This window comes from Fistularia commersonii, chromosome 19 (genome assembly GCF_037954325.1).
Source record: "Fistularia commersonii isolate RoL2024-O1a breed Wild chromosome 19, RoL_Fcom_v1.0, whole genome shotgun sequence".
Lineage (NCBI taxonomy): Eukaryota > Metazoa > Chordata > Actinopteri > Syngnathiformes > Fistulariidae > Fistularia > Fistularia commersonii.
Window position 1 is genome coordinate 3,098,679 of NC_141302.1, and position 18,175 is coordinate 3,116,853.

The 18,175-nt window shown below is 47.1% G+C and overlaps 2 protein-coding genes across 2 annotated transcripts in view; both read left to right on the forward strand.

Annotated features, from left to right (window-relative positions):
* Positions 1 to 1,117: 1,117 nt before the first annotated feature.
* On the forward strand, positions 1,118 to 6,130 carry LOC147223447 (uncharacterized). Its single transcript, XM_086166057.1, has 2 exons — positions 1,118 to 1,220; positions 4,244 to 6,130. Exon 2 carries the CDS (start codon positions 4,287 to 4,289, stop codon positions 4,884 to 4,886), a length of 600 nt encoding a protein of 199 aa, XP_086022183.1. The 5' UTR covers positions 1,118 to 1,220; positions 4,244 to 4,286; the 3' UTR covers positions 4,887 to 6,130.
* A 2,903-nt stretch (positions 6,131 to 9,033) lies between these two features.
* Positions 9,034 to 18,175, forward strand: part of tnfsf10l (TNF superfamily member 10, like) — a 37,160-nt gene continuing 28,018 nt past the window's right edge. The window contains exon 1 of the mRNA XM_086165727.1: positions 9,034 to 9,449. Coding sequence (XP_086021853.1) covers positions 9,216 to 9,449 — 234 coding nt within the window. The 5' untranslated portion in view covers positions 9,034 to 9,215. The remainder of the gene's footprint in view (positions 9,450 to 18,175) is intronic.

Below are 18,175 nucleotides of genomic sequence, written 5' to 3' on the forward strand. Positions count from 1 at the left end.
CTTCTATTACTGTAATCTAACTCTAGTAGTATTAAGAGAAACTTGACAACTAGAAATTTTATTTACTGTTTCTTGACCTTCTTGACCCTCTTCTGGCCCGCAGGACCAGAAATAACAGATTATGGTTTCTGCAACGAGGCGGACCTGGCGCGATGCGACCAGGGAACGGCGATCTAGAATCTATCGGAAAGATCTCGCCCGGATCGACGAAGTGGCTCCCGGACAGGAACATTGAGCACGTAGCGGAGCTGAAAACACAAAGGAACCTCTGAGGTCGCCAAATGAACGCGGGTCGTAAAAAACAGCAAATCACGTTTGCGCTCGCAGAAGGTTGGCAGCGTGCGTCGATTCAGCTGCCAGGAGTTTGGGAGGAGCCGCTCCCTGAGCAGAAATGAGATGGCGTGCGTCCCCCTTCTGGTCCCGTGGAAATGAAACGACCCACAGGTCGTTCGTTCGGAGTCGCCCGTCAACGCCTCCCGCCGAAAAACAACCTCGGAGATGATCTCACCCTGCAGAACCACGCGACCCTGATAGCAAAAAGTTAGCCGTTTGTTTCCTGGGGGTCGGAACGGCGTTGGCGAACCCCCGGAGACTGTGTATTTTTTTGCTACCCTGGCGTCCGATGAAGATATCATCGGAGATATCATCTCACGGTATCGCTGTGGGTTTTTTTTTTTTCTCAGTTTTATCCGCTTAAGCTTCCTGTTTTCGGGCGAAAAGCTCACGAGGGCCCTCGGCTCTGGGATCGGAGGGGGTTTGAGATTCTTTGAATTTTCCCTGGAGCCGAAGGGGAACTCCCACCGCAGCCCAAGAGAGGAATGTGGCTTAAACTCCAAAAAAAAAAAAAAAAAAAAAAATGACAAACTCCACAAAAAGTGTATTTAAACTACAAAAATGGCGCGGATATTGTGACCCCATTTCAAGCTGTAGGCCACACCCACTTTTATGCAAATCACCTTCATTTGGGGTAATTATTTACCTTAACAAACCCACTCCAGAACATTATCAAGAATTATAAGCGTTGAGGGGGGAGGAGGGGTGTTTGTGGTTATCCATCATCCTCAACACACACACACACACACACACACTGATACACTTCCTCTTACTCTCTCTCTCACAACATTCAGGAAGTGTGTTAAAGCCATTTGTCGAGACGTTTCCGTGCAAAAACCCGTTCGCACTTGAGACGCCGGAGAGCGCACTCCGGCTGATGGGAACCGGTGAGTGCATTTCCATGTGCCGCCGTTTCATTGTTCCTCCGGGGGTTCGGGAGTCGATTTATGGAGCTGTTGGTGGGAGGGTCGGCGTGGTGGGTTCAGGGTCCCGATCAGGTATGGAGATTCACGATGTGTTTAAACTGCTCCGACGCCGGTGAAAGGAGATGAGACTCAGCGGGCGGCGGAACCCTTGGGTTTCTCTCGGTCTGAGAGACGACCGGGTTTCGGCGTTGGTTTGAAGGTTCTCCCACAGTGAGAAATATCATTTTGCACATTTTGTACGAGAAGAATACTTCCAGTAGTACTTCTGTACAGAACAAGCTGTCCCAGTTGTGCGTGAAGTACCCGTTTTGTCCTTTGCAAGGTCACTTCCTGTTTGGAGAAACCCCGACCCGTCATCCAACGATCGAACCCCGACGCGCTCGCTTCCCCTCTTCGTTAGCCTGTGCTAATGATCACTGGCGTAGACGTTAGCATTATTTGATATAGTGCACTGCATCACAGATGCTAATCAGTCATTAGCATCCGAGCTGGTTGCATAGCGAGTTCGTGAAGTAATTTAGCCATGTTTTTCTTTAAGCTAGCCCTTTAGCTTGACTTGAATTGGACTTGAGCGCTATTTCACACGATCACTGGCGTAGACGTTAGCGCTATTTTATATAGCTGACGGAAAACACACAGCATCATAGATGCTAATCAGTCATTAGCATCCGAGCTGGTTGCATAGCGAGTTAGTGAAGTAATTTAGCCATGTTTTACTTTAAGCTACCCCTTTAGCTTGAGTTGAATTGGACTTGAGCACTTTTTCACACTATCACTGGCGTAGGCGTTAGCAGTATTTAATATAGCTGATGAAATATACACCGCATCACAGATGCTAATCAGTCATTAGCATCCGAGCTGGTTGCATAGCGAGTTGGTGAAGTAATTTAGCCATGTTTTTCTCTAAGCCAGCCCTTTAGCTTGAGTTGAATTGGACTTGAGCGCTATTTCACACGATCACTGGCGTAGGCGTTAGCACTTTTTAATATAGCTGACGAAATATACACCGCATCACAGATGCTAATCTGTCATTAGCATCCGAGCTGGTTGCATAGCGAGTTGGTGAAGTAATTTAGCCATGTTTTTCTCTAAGCCAGCCCTTTAGCTTGAGTTGAATTGGACTTGAGGGCTATTTCACACGACCGTTAGCGAGGACCAATCTGCACTGGTGCCAGTGTGCTAAAGCTACCGCTAGCGACACCGAACGACCGGTGTTATTCTTGATTTAAACAACAATCGCAAGCAAAACACAGAGGCAGTTTACTTCTTTTGTAAATTAAATCGCTAACCTGCTAACCCCCAGATGTACCTACATGCGGGGAGCGCCTGCGCTGGCAGACCCTCTGCTAATCATTAGCACAGATGTCCGTACGAACCGCTGAGCCGATGAAGTATTGCGTGTACCACTATTATTAATTTGAAGTAGTTGGAACACAATGCCTAAGATGTGGTTAATAAACGCGTTATTAATCAAAAACATACCAAGTATTTTAAGCTAGGAGGAGGAAGGGGGGGTCCCTGCAGTGAGATAATCAGCCAGTTTGTCCATTTTTATTAGCTAAACGGCTTTGTTTGCTAACAGCTCTTTGGACGGCGTGTTTTCACTCAAACGGTACCAGATGCTCGGCGTCGGAGCCACCGCTTCTCACATGGAACGGCGGTCGGAGCTCCCCTCCTCGTACGCGTCCTCTCCGATCGTTGATTGAGCCGAAACCGACCGGTCGGGTGACTTTTTCTCCCCCCAACGAATCTGAGGCGAAAGAAAAGACAAAGACAATAACTTCCTGTTTGAGACGCCCTGGCGCTCTGACAGCTCATATGGTGACAGGCTGTGGTCGCACGCTCTGCACGGAAGGGCGGAGAGGAAGGCGGCGACAGTCGGGGGCCATTTTAACGCTTCCTGGTTTGGATTTGCGACTGATATAAGGCCTTTACAGCTTTTTCACACCATCTCTGCACGTCTTGTTCCTCCTATTGACCTTGTTTTAGCCCTCGAGTGGGGATGAGATAATGAACGAGTGCACGTTTCCATCAGTGGCCCCCGTGACGGGTCCAAGGTGGACGCCTTTGGGCTTTTGGCATCTTTGAGTTGGAGATGTAAGATAGAAACTATAACCTAACATGTGGAAGAGCATGTTTTGGGCGATGTTTTTTTGGTTGTGCCTTCCTTTCTGCTGCCGTGCTGCTAGCGAAACACGCTGTAGCGCTAAAAGCATGCTAGCAACTTCTTGGCGAGGTTGTTCCTCCTAAGTATCTTTGGGAAATGAAGCCTCTGGTGTGCCTTTTTCAGGAGTTATCCAGGTGAGGTCCTCCTTAAGGTACATAACGCAAATGCTGTATTTCCTTTTCGATCACTTTTAATTTGCAAGCCGCATCAAATGCATTTCTGAGTGTCCCTTTCATGATGGGGGTGTGCGCAGAAAACGCGATCTGAAGAGTTATCGTCAATGCGAGTGGGTTTGCCGAAAGAGTTTCACCGTAATTACCCGAGAAAAATCCATAAATTAGCCGCATCTTTGTAAAAGCCGCAGTTCTCAAAGCACGTGAAAGAAGTAGCGGCTTATATGCCGGAATTTATGGTATTTTTCATTTAACCTCACCAGTTTTTATTCAAAATCGCTGTATTTACACATGGACTGTTCAAATACTGAGAAGAGACATGCGGTGAGGCTGCCGACTGTCGAGCCTCAACGTAGATTGCGCAATGACGGCTTACCGCTGGCATGCTCTGCACTACCACTGCACTATTAAAATTTTTAAACACTTTTCCTAGATGACTACATTTCCAAATTTGTCAACAACTCTATGTGTGTTAATAGTTTCTTGTGCTGAGCGATCATAAAACAGCTGCAAAGAGCCACCAAGTGAGGCAGGCAGTTCTCCAGCCTCACTACCCATGAACCTCACCGCATGTTACCGTCTGAGATCTGCAGGATAAGCAGTGGAGAAAATATATGAACCAGTTATTGGTTTTCTTCTCGCAGAGTTCGGCGCCGAAGCCCCCGGACGTCGGGATCCGTGCCGGAGATGGAAGAACCCGCGGTGAAGATCCACGGCTGCGTGTTCAGTCAGTCGCTAGCGGAGGAGCTAGCATCGGTGATCATGGACGCCGCTTTGAGGGAAGCGCGCGAACTCCTCCGGGAAGTCGAAGGAAACCCGCGTCTTGAGAATGACATGCTGGAAGGCAGCCCGGACTTACGAGCGCCGCCGTCCCTCGCCGCCGCCGGATCCCTGGACTACCCCGACGCTCCGCCCACCACGCCTCTCGTCCCGCCGCCGGAGCGCAGCCGCCAAAGCTTCGTCAGGAAGCTGAAGGGCGGCCTGGCGAGGGAGTTCCTGCCCTCGCCGCCTCCTTCCACGCCGAGGGAGACCGACGACGTGGGCCGACCCGGCGCCGCCCAGCAGGAGGAGCTCATCGAGCACCTGCTGCGCTCGCTGACCGAGAGCGACGTCGGGTCCAAGATGGAGGCCTTCGCCGAGTCCCTGTCGAGCGACATCGTGGACCGAGCCTTGGGCGGCAAAGACCTCGGGGGACTCGCGGGCGACGGCGACATCCACCTCCTCGCCGAGCGGCTGGCCGACGCCATCCTCGCCTCGTCCGTGGACGAGGCCAGAATGCTGGTTTAGCTAACGGCGGCGGCGGCGAGGGATGGCGGTCAAAAGTCAAAACGAAGCAATCCTGAAAGCCTTGACGACCTTTTGATTTCCGCCATGTTGATTTGCTGCAGTAACTGGTTGTAGCCAGGAAGTGGCAGCGCAGGCGCAGAAATCGCACACATTTTGACAACGGTGTGTGTCGTTGCTGATGCTAACGCCTGTGTTTTCTGTGTGTCGCAGTTCGGTTTCTCACACACGATGACTTTTCTTTTATTTTCTAATATTTGTAATTTTTTTTTTTCTTTTGTTTATTTTTACCCACACACATTTGTGTGAATATATAAGTTGCTCATAAAATTCATGCTATTTTTTTTAAGCAAATGTGTCATTCCAATTACACACACACACACACACACACACACACACACAGGCAGACACATTGGACGAAAAAGCCTTTGACACACAGGAATGAAAAAAATAAAAATTAAAAATATGTGATGGCAAAAGCAATAGCCCAGCTGCAACGCGTGTGTGTGTGTGTGTGTGTGTGTGTGAGAGAGAGAGACAGTCCCCTGGCTCTGATATGTGATATGTCATGGAATGCCGAGTGTGAACTTTCGACCCTCACCGCTGACCGCCATTATGTTTCCACACCACGGGCTGGAGCTGACCAATACACACACACGCGCACACACACACACACACACACACACACACACGCACACACACACACACACACATGCAGCAATGCACATGCACGCACGTGCACGCAACAGATAATCGCGGGGGGAGGGTGCATTGCGGACAGCTGCGGTGTCCAAACACACACACACACACACACACACACACACACACACACATCTGGATAAGTGCTTGGCTGAGAGTGAGAGGGAGGCGACCAGATCAGGAGGTGGAATCATGGACGATGATGACACTTTGAAGAAATACTCCTCTGTGCTCCTCGGAGTAGAAAGTACTTCGAAGTACTTTGTGGGCCTCGGAGGAGTACATAAACTGTGAAAAAATAACTTCCAACCCCCCCCCTCACACACACACACACACACACACAACATGCTTTCGCATTAAATCGCCACGTTTTTCAAAACGACGTAGGAGACCTGCACCCGAGTGTTTCACAGAACTCCTCGCTGTTCTGCATGAACTCTGCAGGAGGGGAACGCTAATATTAGCATTTTAGCAAAACAAAAGTAAGGAAATCACAAATAAATAAGTGTTTTTGTCAAAAAATTGACTTTTCTTTGGAAATGTGCCCACCCTTGTTCTATGCTAGCCTTATCCAGGCCGTGACATCGGGACGTCACGTGACTCGACCCAAGAACCGTAACCGGAAGCGTAATAACACGTGAATATGAGGTGAAATTGTCAGAACCGGTCGGGATCTTCATTCCGGGTTTGAAAAAAATCCAGTATCAGAACGGTGACCCGTCCGAGACTCCACTCGGATCCAAACTAACGACCGGTTCGGTCTGTTGGAGGTAATAAAGGGAGAGCAGAGAAGTCGAGTCCAATGATTCCAGCGGTTTTTGCCCAAAGGCCTCTGGCGGGCCGGAGGTTTGAACCCCGAGCTGGGTCGGCTTCAGGAAATCTCTTTGTCATGATTTCCCAAGCAGCGTGGTTTGAACCGGCGCCTGGGAAAAGGGGAAACCAGCGCCGGCGGTTCCAGGAGGCGCCGGTGGAACCGGAGATATTCCTCGGCGGTTCTGAACTGGTTTCTGTTTGGATTCAGACTCTGGCGTCGCCCACCTGCCGACCGATGAGGCTCCGGGGATTCATGGTAATGTTGAAGTTTGAACATGATGTTTGGGAAAACGTTGTTGTATTTTATTCCGGTGTATTTTTCCGCTACATTTTATTTGTCACTTTATTGTATTTGATTTAATTTTTGCACCTCATTTTATGACGTTACATTTTTTTGCATTTTGTTTTTATTTTACTAGACATTATTTTATTATATCTCAATGTATTCTGATTTTTTTTATTCATTTTTCTGCTTTATTTCCTTTGATTTATCTTAACTTATTGCATTTAATTTTTGCAATTCATTCTTTTTTTTATTTCGCTTTATTTTATTTTATTGATTCTTCCACTTCATTCTATTTTGATTTCTGGTATTCGCTTCATTTTATTCGCTTTTTTTTTCTTTATTTTATTCAAAATTTCCGCTCCAAATTATTTTATTCCACTTTATTTTACTTGAATTTCCCACTTAATATCACTTATTTTTTGATTCAGTTTATTTCATTTTTTCGTGCCGATTGAAATGAGCAAACCTCCCTCCAGGTGCATTGTCGGATTGATTTTCAATTGATTTTTTTCGTATTGATGCGGTGGAAAGTTCTAAAGGAAATAGCCCCGATTTGGACCAGGAGGGGGCGGAGCCACGAGTCTTCCGCTCTTTCCTGCTCAACACTGCCCCCTTCTGGACACATGAGGTACTGCAAGGCGACCTCGGCCTCGTCCTCTGACCCTTCCTTGACAGTCGGAAGTTAATCCAGCGCCGCCGTCCTCTTTCACGGTTGAAAGCTGTTAGCAATGCTAAGCTAAAGTCCAACAAAACCTGGCTGAAAGCTCATCTGCCCAAGAAACAGCTCCGCTTCCACAGCCGTTTTGGTCGAAGAGAAACAAAGGAAATGTTTAGACCTGAAGTGTAAACAGTGATTCCTCCTCTTCTTCAGCCCGTATCTACTCCTGCTTTCCGAAGGAGCCGGCTCGCGCTCGCCTCGCCTCCCGTTTGGCCGCCGCCGGCCCATAAAAACCTAAACAGCACGTTCATCACCGCTGCGATTGAACATCCCATCCAATAACAACAGAGTCGGCAGAATGAAATCCTTTCCCGTGCATGTGTGCGTGCGTGCGTGTGTGTCTATGTGTGTGTGTGAGTGTGTGTGTGTGTGTGCGGATAAACTGGTGATAAAGAGGAGTACACTGGGCAAATATTTGTGTAAAGCCCCCCATCCCCCCTAAAAATGGCCGTCGAGGCCGAGGTGTGTGTGTGTGTCCGTATGTGCGTGTGTGTGTGTGTGTGTGTGTGTGCGCATTAATATATCCCTCCCTTTTTTTGTCTCTTCCAATCGCTTTCATTTGATTTACCTTCCTCCCGTTACCGTCCACCCCCACGAAAAGTGTGGAAATAGCTTTTCTTTGGCCGAGTGCAAGCAGACCCGTAAATTGACTCTGATATATATATATATATATATATATATGTATATATACATATAACGTAACTACAGTGTAATAACACGAAAAAACAATGTCTTTTTACTGGTATGTGTGTGTTTAACTTGATCATCAATACTGCTATTTGTTATGATTATCACAATGAATTATTTTCATTGTTTTTTATTCGTATTGCTCCTTTTAAATCTGTATTTTGTGTCTATGTATGTGTCTGTGCAGTGTCCTTGAGTGTCGAGTTAGGTGGCTTAAATATTTTTTTAATAAGTAAAAAGCGCCAAGGTTATTGACGAAGACCAAACAAAGTTATAGTTATTATTATAATTGTTACTTATTTTTGTTATTTGATTAGAATGAGCTTTGAATTTGAAATGCTGAATATAATAATTTTTACCGCTGATTATTATGAATTATTTCTATTTTTATTTATTAGTTTAAATGTTTATTTTGCGTGTGTTGAGTATAGTGGTTTCAATAAAAAGTGATTTTTTAAAAAAAAAAGCCTGACAGAGGCATAGAGGGTTATTGACAAAGTCTCCCCCCCCCAAAAAAAAATTGAAAGGATTTTATTATTGATTTTTTTTTTTTTTTTTAATTTTGGTGTTTTTTTTTCGGTTGGGAGGGGGGCTAAATGAGCTTTTGAATTAAAAATGAATTATCAGAATCCGATTTGTCTGGATCGATTCCTGATCAACTGAAATGAGTGTAAACAGCGCCCTCTAGCGGCGACTCCTGGAAGTGCAGTAGTGACATTCAAAAAAAAATAAAAATGAAACAAACGGCGAGGCATTTCCATGGAACCCCCCCCCCCCCCCCTCCAAAAAAAAAAAAAACTTTTTAAATGCTTTACTTTTATTTTATTTTTTTCAAAGTTCCCGCAGCGTGTAAAGCATTCCTCCTTGGCTCCGGGGGTGATGCGGAGGTTACCCCGCCCCTCCCACTCCTCCTCTCCGCCGCCTCTCCTCTTCCTCCTCCCAGAGCAGCGCGGAGCTCCACCGGCGTCGGACGCATGGACACCTAAACTCCCCCTTCCCGCCCCCCCGCCCCCCTTCCTCCGACCACCCGCCCCCCTTTTCTCCCGCCGCGGTCAGTCGGTCGAACCCGGGCTCCTCTCTGCACCCCGGTCCCCCCACCACCACGTCCTCCCCATGCGTCCGGGACGCCATGGCCGCTCCGAGCGCACAGCAGCACCAGCAGCAGCAGCAGCAGGATTACTTCCGATCGGTGAGCAGCGAGTCCACCACCTACATGATGGTCCCGGCCGGCGGGCCGGGCGGAGCGGCGCGCCGGGAGGCGCCGTCCAAGATGTGGGTGGCGCTGGTGGTGGTCGTGGTGGTGGTTCTGCAGATCGCCTCCACCACCGGGCTCTTTGTCTACCTGAACATGTCCATATCCCAGGTAAGGGCTCGGAACTTTTCCTTTTCTTTTTTTTTCTCCTTGCGCCTCTCACTTCGGCGTTATTACCATGTTATTACGACGCTATTACGGTGTTATTACGACGCTATTACCACGTTGTTACACAGCCCAAGCAGCGCAGAAGTTCGGGCTGCTCTTGCTGGAATCCCCTTTGCGAGGGCTTCTCAGACAGAGGGGTGGAGGTCCGCGGAAGGGGGGGGGGGGGGTCTTTGCTCCGACTCCTGAGTTTCGGGGTGAATCCGATAAATGAATGAGGCGTTTGTGCAAGAAGGAGATCTTCCGATGAGGTGGGCCGTCAAACTTTTTTGGGGGGTCAAAGTCCGGCTGTGGACCGGTTCCGGGATGGAGCCGCCAATCTCCGATCCGGTGGTACAACCCCTCTCTCCCCGAGGGCTACTGTCAGGGCCGCTTCGCCGCCGCCGACCTTCTCGCTTCTTCTACGCTTCGTCCCGTTGGTCGGATTCGTCCTAATCCCCGCCGATGCGGGGATTACCTGGAGGCCCCGAGGCCTATCTGACCCGTCGGGAGTTTCAGTTTGCGGCATCGGATTCAGCGACACAACCCCGTTGATGTTTCTGTCCGGCATCTGTGACGTAGCGCCTAAAAACACTGTGGTTATTCCACCTTTATCGCACGGAGCTTCACCAAACATCAACCAAAAGAGCCGAAAAAGTCACGCGGTCTTCCGATTTTAATCGAACCATGTATTTTTTTCATTATTATTTTTATTGATAACACTATGCTATTACTTTATTACTATGCTATCACTGCGCTATTACTATGTTATTACTATGCTATTACTTTGTTATTACCATGCTATTACTATGCTGTTACTAAGTTATTACTATGCTATTACTGCTATATTACCGTCATCTGCTGTACATCTACAGCATATCCAGAAGTAGATCATCATCTGGCGAAGATGCAGCAAAACGACACACACACACACACACACACACACACACACACATGTGCGGGGGAAAAAAAATACTAAAGACAAGATAAGCTAGAAAAATTAGAAATAAATAGATAAATCACTTTGGTTTCACTCCGCCGGGAGCCCATCAGCGCATTCACCATACACACCTGGATTATCATCCATATATCATCATTTATATCATATATATTTAAATCTATATATTTAAAAGGGAGGCTCCGGGATATTGTGATTTATCTATTTCTTTGAATCCCTCCTCGCCGTCCGGCTGCAACCGATGTGTGTGTGTGCGCGTCTTAATCGATGGCTTCCCACACTGATGGATGTGGTGTCTCCCTGGCAGCATGTGTGTGTGTGTGTGTGTGTGTGTGTGTGTGTGTGTGTGTGGGTGAAAATGAAAAACACGGCGCTGTGTATCTGCGCTCGGCGGGGGAATCCCCCTGGTTCTCATGTGAAGGCCGGCTATTTTTATTCTGGAAAACAGGCCCTCCTTTCTCCGCGGCCGAACACGGCGGCCCCCCTGGCGGGACGCCGCCGCCCGCGGACAAAAGGCGCATCGGGACAAACGGCGAGGCACAATCAGGAACGCCATAACACAAACACACACTCGGGGGGGGGGGGGGGGAGGGGCGCCATTTTTTTTTTCTTTTTGCTGATGTGAGCTTCTCCATCGTTCTTTTCCAAACGCCCGAAAACCCAACGTCCGCGCGATGAATGTGCGAGCGAAATCCCGTACCGAGGTCGGCGTGAACACGAGGCGTGCGAGCGGGAAGTAAAAAACAAAATGGCGTCGGGGTCCCACATGTGTTGTGAATCACGCGGGATGGCGTGCCTTTTTTTTTTTGTTTGTTTGTTTTTTTTAGCGCCACCTTAACAGGCAGCGCAGTTTCTTTTTTTTTTTTTTAAAAAAGGCGCTGTTTTATTTATTTCAGGAATTGATTATCGATTATTTATTGATTATCGATCAACCCTGTATAAGTGTCAATCACCTTTTTTCCTGCACGTTCAGGCCTCAGTTTGTTTTTTTTTAGCGGCACCTTAACAGGGAGCGTAGTTTCTTTTTTTTTTTTTTTTTAACGGCTAAAGGCGCTGTTTTATTTATTTCAGGAATTGATTATCGATTATTTATTGATTATCGATCAGCCCCGTATAAGCGTCAATCATCTTTTTTCCTGCACATTCAGGCCTCAGTGAGCGTCTGTGACGTGGCTAAAAACATAGCGGCTAATGCTAACTAGCTAGCATGTAGCAAGGGAGGGCGCCGGTGTGTCACATGACCGGACTCCCCCTGTCACGCCGCTTCCTCACATCATCAGTGTGTGTGTGTGTGTGTGTCCGATATCCCGCCAGCTGTTCCCGTAGCAACGCACCGGTTTAACACTTGGAAACACACAGAATTAGCCTGATTAGCAACGGCGTGCTAATGAGAGCCTCTGCTGGGGTTGTGACGGGAGTGTGGGGGGGTAACGGCGTGCAGCGAACAGCGAGCGCCGTGGCTCCGTGGTTACGGCGAGGACACATCTTGGTTCCATTTCCAGCGCCGGTGTTACATAATCTCAGCTGTTTTGTTTTTCCCGAATACGTGTTTCCTGCAGCCCACGCTGATAAATCTGCCGTGACCGACCGGCTGGGAAACCGAAGAGCTCCCTGCGAAAGACGGCGACACCTCCGCCCCCCCAACTCGGCGGCGGCGGCGGCGTCAAAAACGAGCGGCGTCCCACTATCACTTCTTTTTTTTTTTCCACCAAGCTAATTCCTGGAAACCCGACAGCTGAACGCGGGATCCCTCGATATTTCCAACATGGCCGCCGTGTGTGTGTGTGTGTTTGGGATTAACCCTCCATGGCGTGCACAGGTGTGCCCACATGTTCCCAATCAGGAGGTGATTTCCAATCCAAACAAACCCCAGCGCCGCTAATATTTAGATTTAATTCGGAGCTTCTAGAATTAATCTCAAAACGCCGTCGCCAAAATACACACTTCCCTCCCTCTTTCCCTCTTTCACCCCCAGCTGTCGATCCTCTCACCTCGCCCCCTCGGTGCGTTGTGGTCCGACTCCGCATCGCAGCGTCGGGTTACAGTCAGTTTTAGGGCTCCGAGTGTGTGTGTGTGTGTGTGTGGGTGTGTGTGGGTTTGTGTGTGGGTGGGTGGGGGTGGATTTTTAAGGAATGACACAAGTAGTTTTTCTGTCGTGAAGTAGCGCCGTAGTGAATTGAGGGGATGGTTTGGCCAACTTTGTGCATGTGTGTGTGTGTGTGTGTGTGTGTGTGTGTGTGTGTGTGCGCACCCCATGTATCTAAACAGGCCTCGGGCTGGTTTCCAGCGTTATGTAAAGTGTGAGAGAACGAGTTTTAATGAGCGTGTGTGTTCATGCTAATGCTGAGAGACGGATCGGGCGAGTTACACAATAACACACCATGAGGTCAAACTTTAACATTTTGTTTCATTTTAATTTTACTGCTTGTTGATATGAGTGTTTCTTTTTTACCGAGATCATTTTTTTGTTTAAACATTTCTTGTTTTTTAACATCTTCATCTAATTTTATTTTTTTATTGTCCTACTGTAGAATTCAGATTTTTTTATTTTGAATTTTGAATTTTTATTTTGAATTTAATTTTATTTTACTTTATCTGAGTAAGGGATTCTAATATTTTTTCAGTATTTATTATAATTAATTTTGTTATGGTAATCTTCCATCAATTTGTTGATTGCATATTTTATTTTATTGAACGATTTAAGGAGTTTATTAATTTCATTTTTTTAATACAATTTCTTGATTTAATTTCTCCTCTAATTTCTATCATTTTTTAAATTTATTTTATTTTCAATTATTTCTTGTTTATATTTTTGTCTAGTTCCTTATCCAACCATTTATTTTATTTTATTTTATTTTATTTTATTTTATTTTATTGAAGAACTCATTTAATTTTTTAAGAGTATCAATTTTTTTTGGTAATTTTTTTAACACAATTTCTTGATTTTTATTGACTGTTTTATTTCGTGGAAGAATTCAGGTTTGTCATATTAATTTGTCTTTTTATTTATCAAACAATTCATCACATTTTATTTTATTCAATTGAAGGATCCTTTTTTTTAAGTATTCCTTTTTTTCGGTAATTTTCATACCATTCCTTTATTTTTTTTTAATAATTTTATTTTATGGTAGAATTTAGGTTTGTGAATTTCATTTGTTTTGATTAGTTTGAGTTTTTCCTGGTTTTTATTTGTCCATTTTTTTCTTACCACATATTGTATTTTTTTTTTCAATTGAAATATGCTGCGTTTTTTTTTTCTCAAGGATTTCCTTTTTATGGTCATTTGCAGACAATATCTTGATTTTCCTTTTTACCACATGTTCTTTATTGAATGATTGATTTTTTTTTTTTTCCGGATTTCAATCATTTTTTGGCAATTTTCATACAATTTCTTGATTTTCCTTTTTACCATATTATTTCACAAAAAGGATGCAGCGTTGTATTTTCAGGATCGTACATCTACAGTTTTAAATCATCATCGTCTGTCACGACATTTTCCGCCGATATAGAAATGAAAGGCCTCGGGGGAAACACATCAGTAAATGATGCATATATAATAATATAATTGCTGGAACAGGAAGTTCCACGTGATCCCGCCATTCAACCGCCATTCGGGAAAACTCTGGAGTGGCTTTTTCCCGTTTTGTTCCGGGTCCAGTGAAGGGGTCGCAGAGCCAAACTGGGACACGCCACACTTTCCACTGAGCGTGGAGGGGATGGGGGGGGGGGGGCTACCCTCGGTGACAAACAAACATGGAGGTGGTGGTCCAGACTGGAAGCCCAGCAGATCCTGCAGATCCTGCAGACCCTGCAGATCCTGAAGACCCTGCAGATCCTGCAGACCCTGCAGATCCTGCAGACCCTCCGGAATCCGGCCAAACAAAATGAGCCACCGAATAAAAGTTTCCATTACAAAAACAAAAAGGGGGTTGGGGGACGACAACATCCTGGAATTTGGGGAAAAGTCCACCACCGTCATGGGACGCAGATGCATGCACACACACACACACACACACACAAACACACACACGTCCTTGCTTCAACAGCCCGAACACATGAAAACAGGATCTTTACGTTCCCATGTTGGAATGCTCATTAGGATGTGGCTACAGCTGTGTGTGTGTGTATGTGTGTGTGTGTGTGTGGGTGCACGTGCCAGCAGCTGCGCGATACCAGGGTCTGCTCCATTGAAGCCCCTTTAGCGCATCCCAAGCTAGGTGGCTAATTAGCTAGCCCCTCACTAGCTAATAAAGCCACTATTAGCCTAGCACTTTATTAAACTTTATTCCCAATTCTCTGGGGGGTTGGAGGCGAAAGATCGGCGGTTTTACAGGGGCGCGAATTAGGAGTGGCGTCGGCGTGAAACCGAACGGCGGTTGCCGCGGGCGCCGCGACCCCTGACTAAACCGACCTCTTTTAATAGCGGTGTAATAACTCTCCGACCTGGCGAGGCTTCGCTGTTTCCCCTGCAGATCGGAATTCGCTGGCGCCGGACGCCGCCTGTCCCTGAGTACGTGTTGTTGAGACGATGCAGATCCGGCGGAGCTTTTTACTCCGTCCAGTTCTCCGCCTACCCCCTCCTCCGCCGCCGCCGCCGCCGCCGCTTTCACGTTATAATTTGCGGCGCTCGCCGGAACGGCTTGGAAAGGAAAAAGAGAAGCGAGAGTGGCTCCCCTTCGCCGGCCCGCCGCTCCTCTGGTTTCCAGGACGGAGGCCGAGCGCGCCGACACCGGCGTTCCCCCGCCCGTCAATCAAACGGCGCCGGCTGGAAGGCCCTCCTCCCTCCCTTCCCTCCGCGACTCCCTCTCTCCTCTCCATTTCAAAGCGTTTCCCGATCCCGAGAGCCGAGGCAGCTGTCTTCGGGCCCGGGGTCGGGATCCGAGCGTTGCCAGGGCGACGCGTGCCGTTTTTGATGTTTTTTTTTATATTTTGGTTAGTTTTGGAAGGAGAAAAAAGTCTCATCTGGTGAGATATTACCGTCGGATGATGTGATGTTATAACCGGCGTGGGTAACCGGGCGGTAACCGAGCTACTGACCCGGCCCTTCCACGCAAGCACGTTCGGAAGGTAAACAAACATGGCCGACAAGCTGTCGCGCGTGCTAGCGAAGCTAACCGCTCCATTCTCCGTCGTTGCAGTCCAGCTGGCCTACGGTCGTTTTGACGATCCCGATCGGGCGGAATGTGTTTGATTGACAGCAAGTGAGATCCAGTCATGCACATGCATGCTGTGCGCGGACAAGCCCCGCCCACTCCCCTGATTAGCCCCGCCCACTGTGACCCCTGGGTGCAAGCGTGCAGGAGCTGCAGGCCAACCATGACCTGACCCTGGGGACTTATTAGTGTCAGTGTTCCACACACTCACACACACACACACACACACACACGTCGCTGCTTAGACATGTGATTGAGAGGGTGAATGGTTGTATGTCTCTATACGTGGCCCCGTGATTGGCTGGCGAACGATCGTCCGATGGATGAATATCTTGATTCATGATGTGATAAAAGGGCATCAGGTTGGGTTCGGTTTCAAAGGTTCAAATCAAACTACAGGTGTTTTTGATTCGCGTTCCCACAGGTGTCCTTCCTCCTCTTCTTCTTCTTCTTCCTCTTCTTCTTCTTCTTCTTCTTCTTCCTTCTCTTCTGTGAATTCCTCCTGCAGAAGTTTTCGCTCTTCCAGTCTATCCAATTCCCACACTCAACACGCCATTTCCTTCTAGAGGGAACCGGATCAACTCCGCCAACAGGTTCTCTGGTATTTTAGGGCAGACCGGCGTAACGCTACACACACACACACACACACACACACAGTGAGGACTTACAGAACTTAAAGTCTGCAGTTAATGTTCGTTGGTGGAAAGGCCTGGAAGGTCCAAGTCACGCATGGCGGGGTTACACAACGCGAGGGGAATTCGGGTCCCGGCGTCAGAACGTGTCCCGTCCGCTCTCCGGAGGATTCGCCGCCCCGCCGTTATTGGCTCGCCGCGCAGATGCATCAACGAGCCGGCGCCATTTTCAAGATGGCGGCGGGAACGAAGCCATCAGCGCTAAAGCTAGCAAAACAAAACAATCAGATGAGTAGCAGCTAATGCTTTCTCTCAGAACGGGACTGGAGTGAGGGGGGGTAGTCTCACACACACACACACACACACACACACACACACACACACAAACACAAACACATACACAGGAGGTGTTGATCTGTGTGTGTGTGTGTGTGTGTGCGCGTGTTAGTGTGTGAAAGACCAGAGTGAGAATGAGTATTTCAGTCATCAACAGTCACTTATCCGCTAAACTGCTTCCTGGCCATTCACACACACACACACACACACACACACACACACACACACACACACACACACACACACACACACACACACACACACAAGCGTTTCAAATTTATGAATGAGGCCTAAATTTCATTGATTTTTTTTTTTGAAGACTTACTTTAACACCATCCAGAGCAGTGTGTGTGTGTGTGTGTGTGAGAGAGAAAACACACGCACACACACTGCGTTGGTTAACACTTCATATTTCACAGTCGGGTCTTTCCCCACAAGAGAACACACACACACACACACACACACACACACACACACACACACACACACACACACTAAAAATAAGTTGTCTTCAAAAGGAATATAATAGTAGTCTTTTCCTTTTTTTTCCAACTACTTCCCATCATTCTGGAGTTCATGTGGAGACATCTGGACCCCACCGGGGGGGAGATGGAGGGGAAAAGAAGGAGAGAAAGAGAGAAAGAGAGAAAGAGAGAGAGAGAGAGAGAGAGAGAGAGAATGGAAAAGAGAGAGGGGGAGAAAGAAGGGTGAACGATAGGAAGGGAGGAGGGGAGACAGAGAGAAGCCCTGATCCAGGTCATCCCTCCTTTTACACCAGACTGGCTCCTCCAGACCCCTCCTGAGACACACACACACACACACACACACACACACATACACACACACACACGGCAGCCCACCCACCCTCACTGCCAGGACCCCACAGAGACCCCTCCATATATATATATATATATAAACTTTTATATATACACTGCTCAAAAAAAGAAGGGAACACTAAAACAACACATCCTAGGTGTGACTGAATGTAATACAGCGATCCCTCGCTATAACACGCTTTACTTTTCACCGTTTTGCTACTTCACGGATTTGCATGGTGCGTTGTGTTCTGCATTCTGATTGGCTAAAAAGTCACTCCGCTTCTTCTCTACCTGTGCGTCAATAACGTTGCAGTTTAATATGTACACGTATGTAAAACAGCTTGCCAATTTTACATGACGTACGTGCAAATTCTCTTGCAATTTCCAGTTTCTCTAAAACCCATAATGTCAACAAAACGCTCTGGACCGACAAAAACACCTGCGGCAGGAAGATGCTATCTATGGCAGATAAAGTTAAACTTCTGGACATGCTAAGGGGAGGTAAAAGTTATGTGGCTGTAGGTCGGCATTACGGAATTAATGAATCTTCCGTTCGTTCCATAAAGAAGGAAGAAAAAAAAACATAAGGACGACAGCGGCGATGTATAATAGAGTATTTAATTGTATAATTATTATAAAAAAAAAATAAAGGTTTCTACTTCACGGATTTTGCCTATCACGGGTTCTTTTTGGAACGTAACCCCTGCAAAAACAAGGATATACTATATTCTTATTAAATACTTTGGTCTTTACGTAGTTGAATATCCTGATCAGTGGGAAATCAAATGTATGAACC

Coding starts and splice junctions, on each gene's coding strand:
- LOC147223447 (XM_086166057.1), top strand. CDS start 4,287: ATGGAAGAACCCGCGGTGAAGATCCACGGCTGCGTGTTCAGTCAGTCG.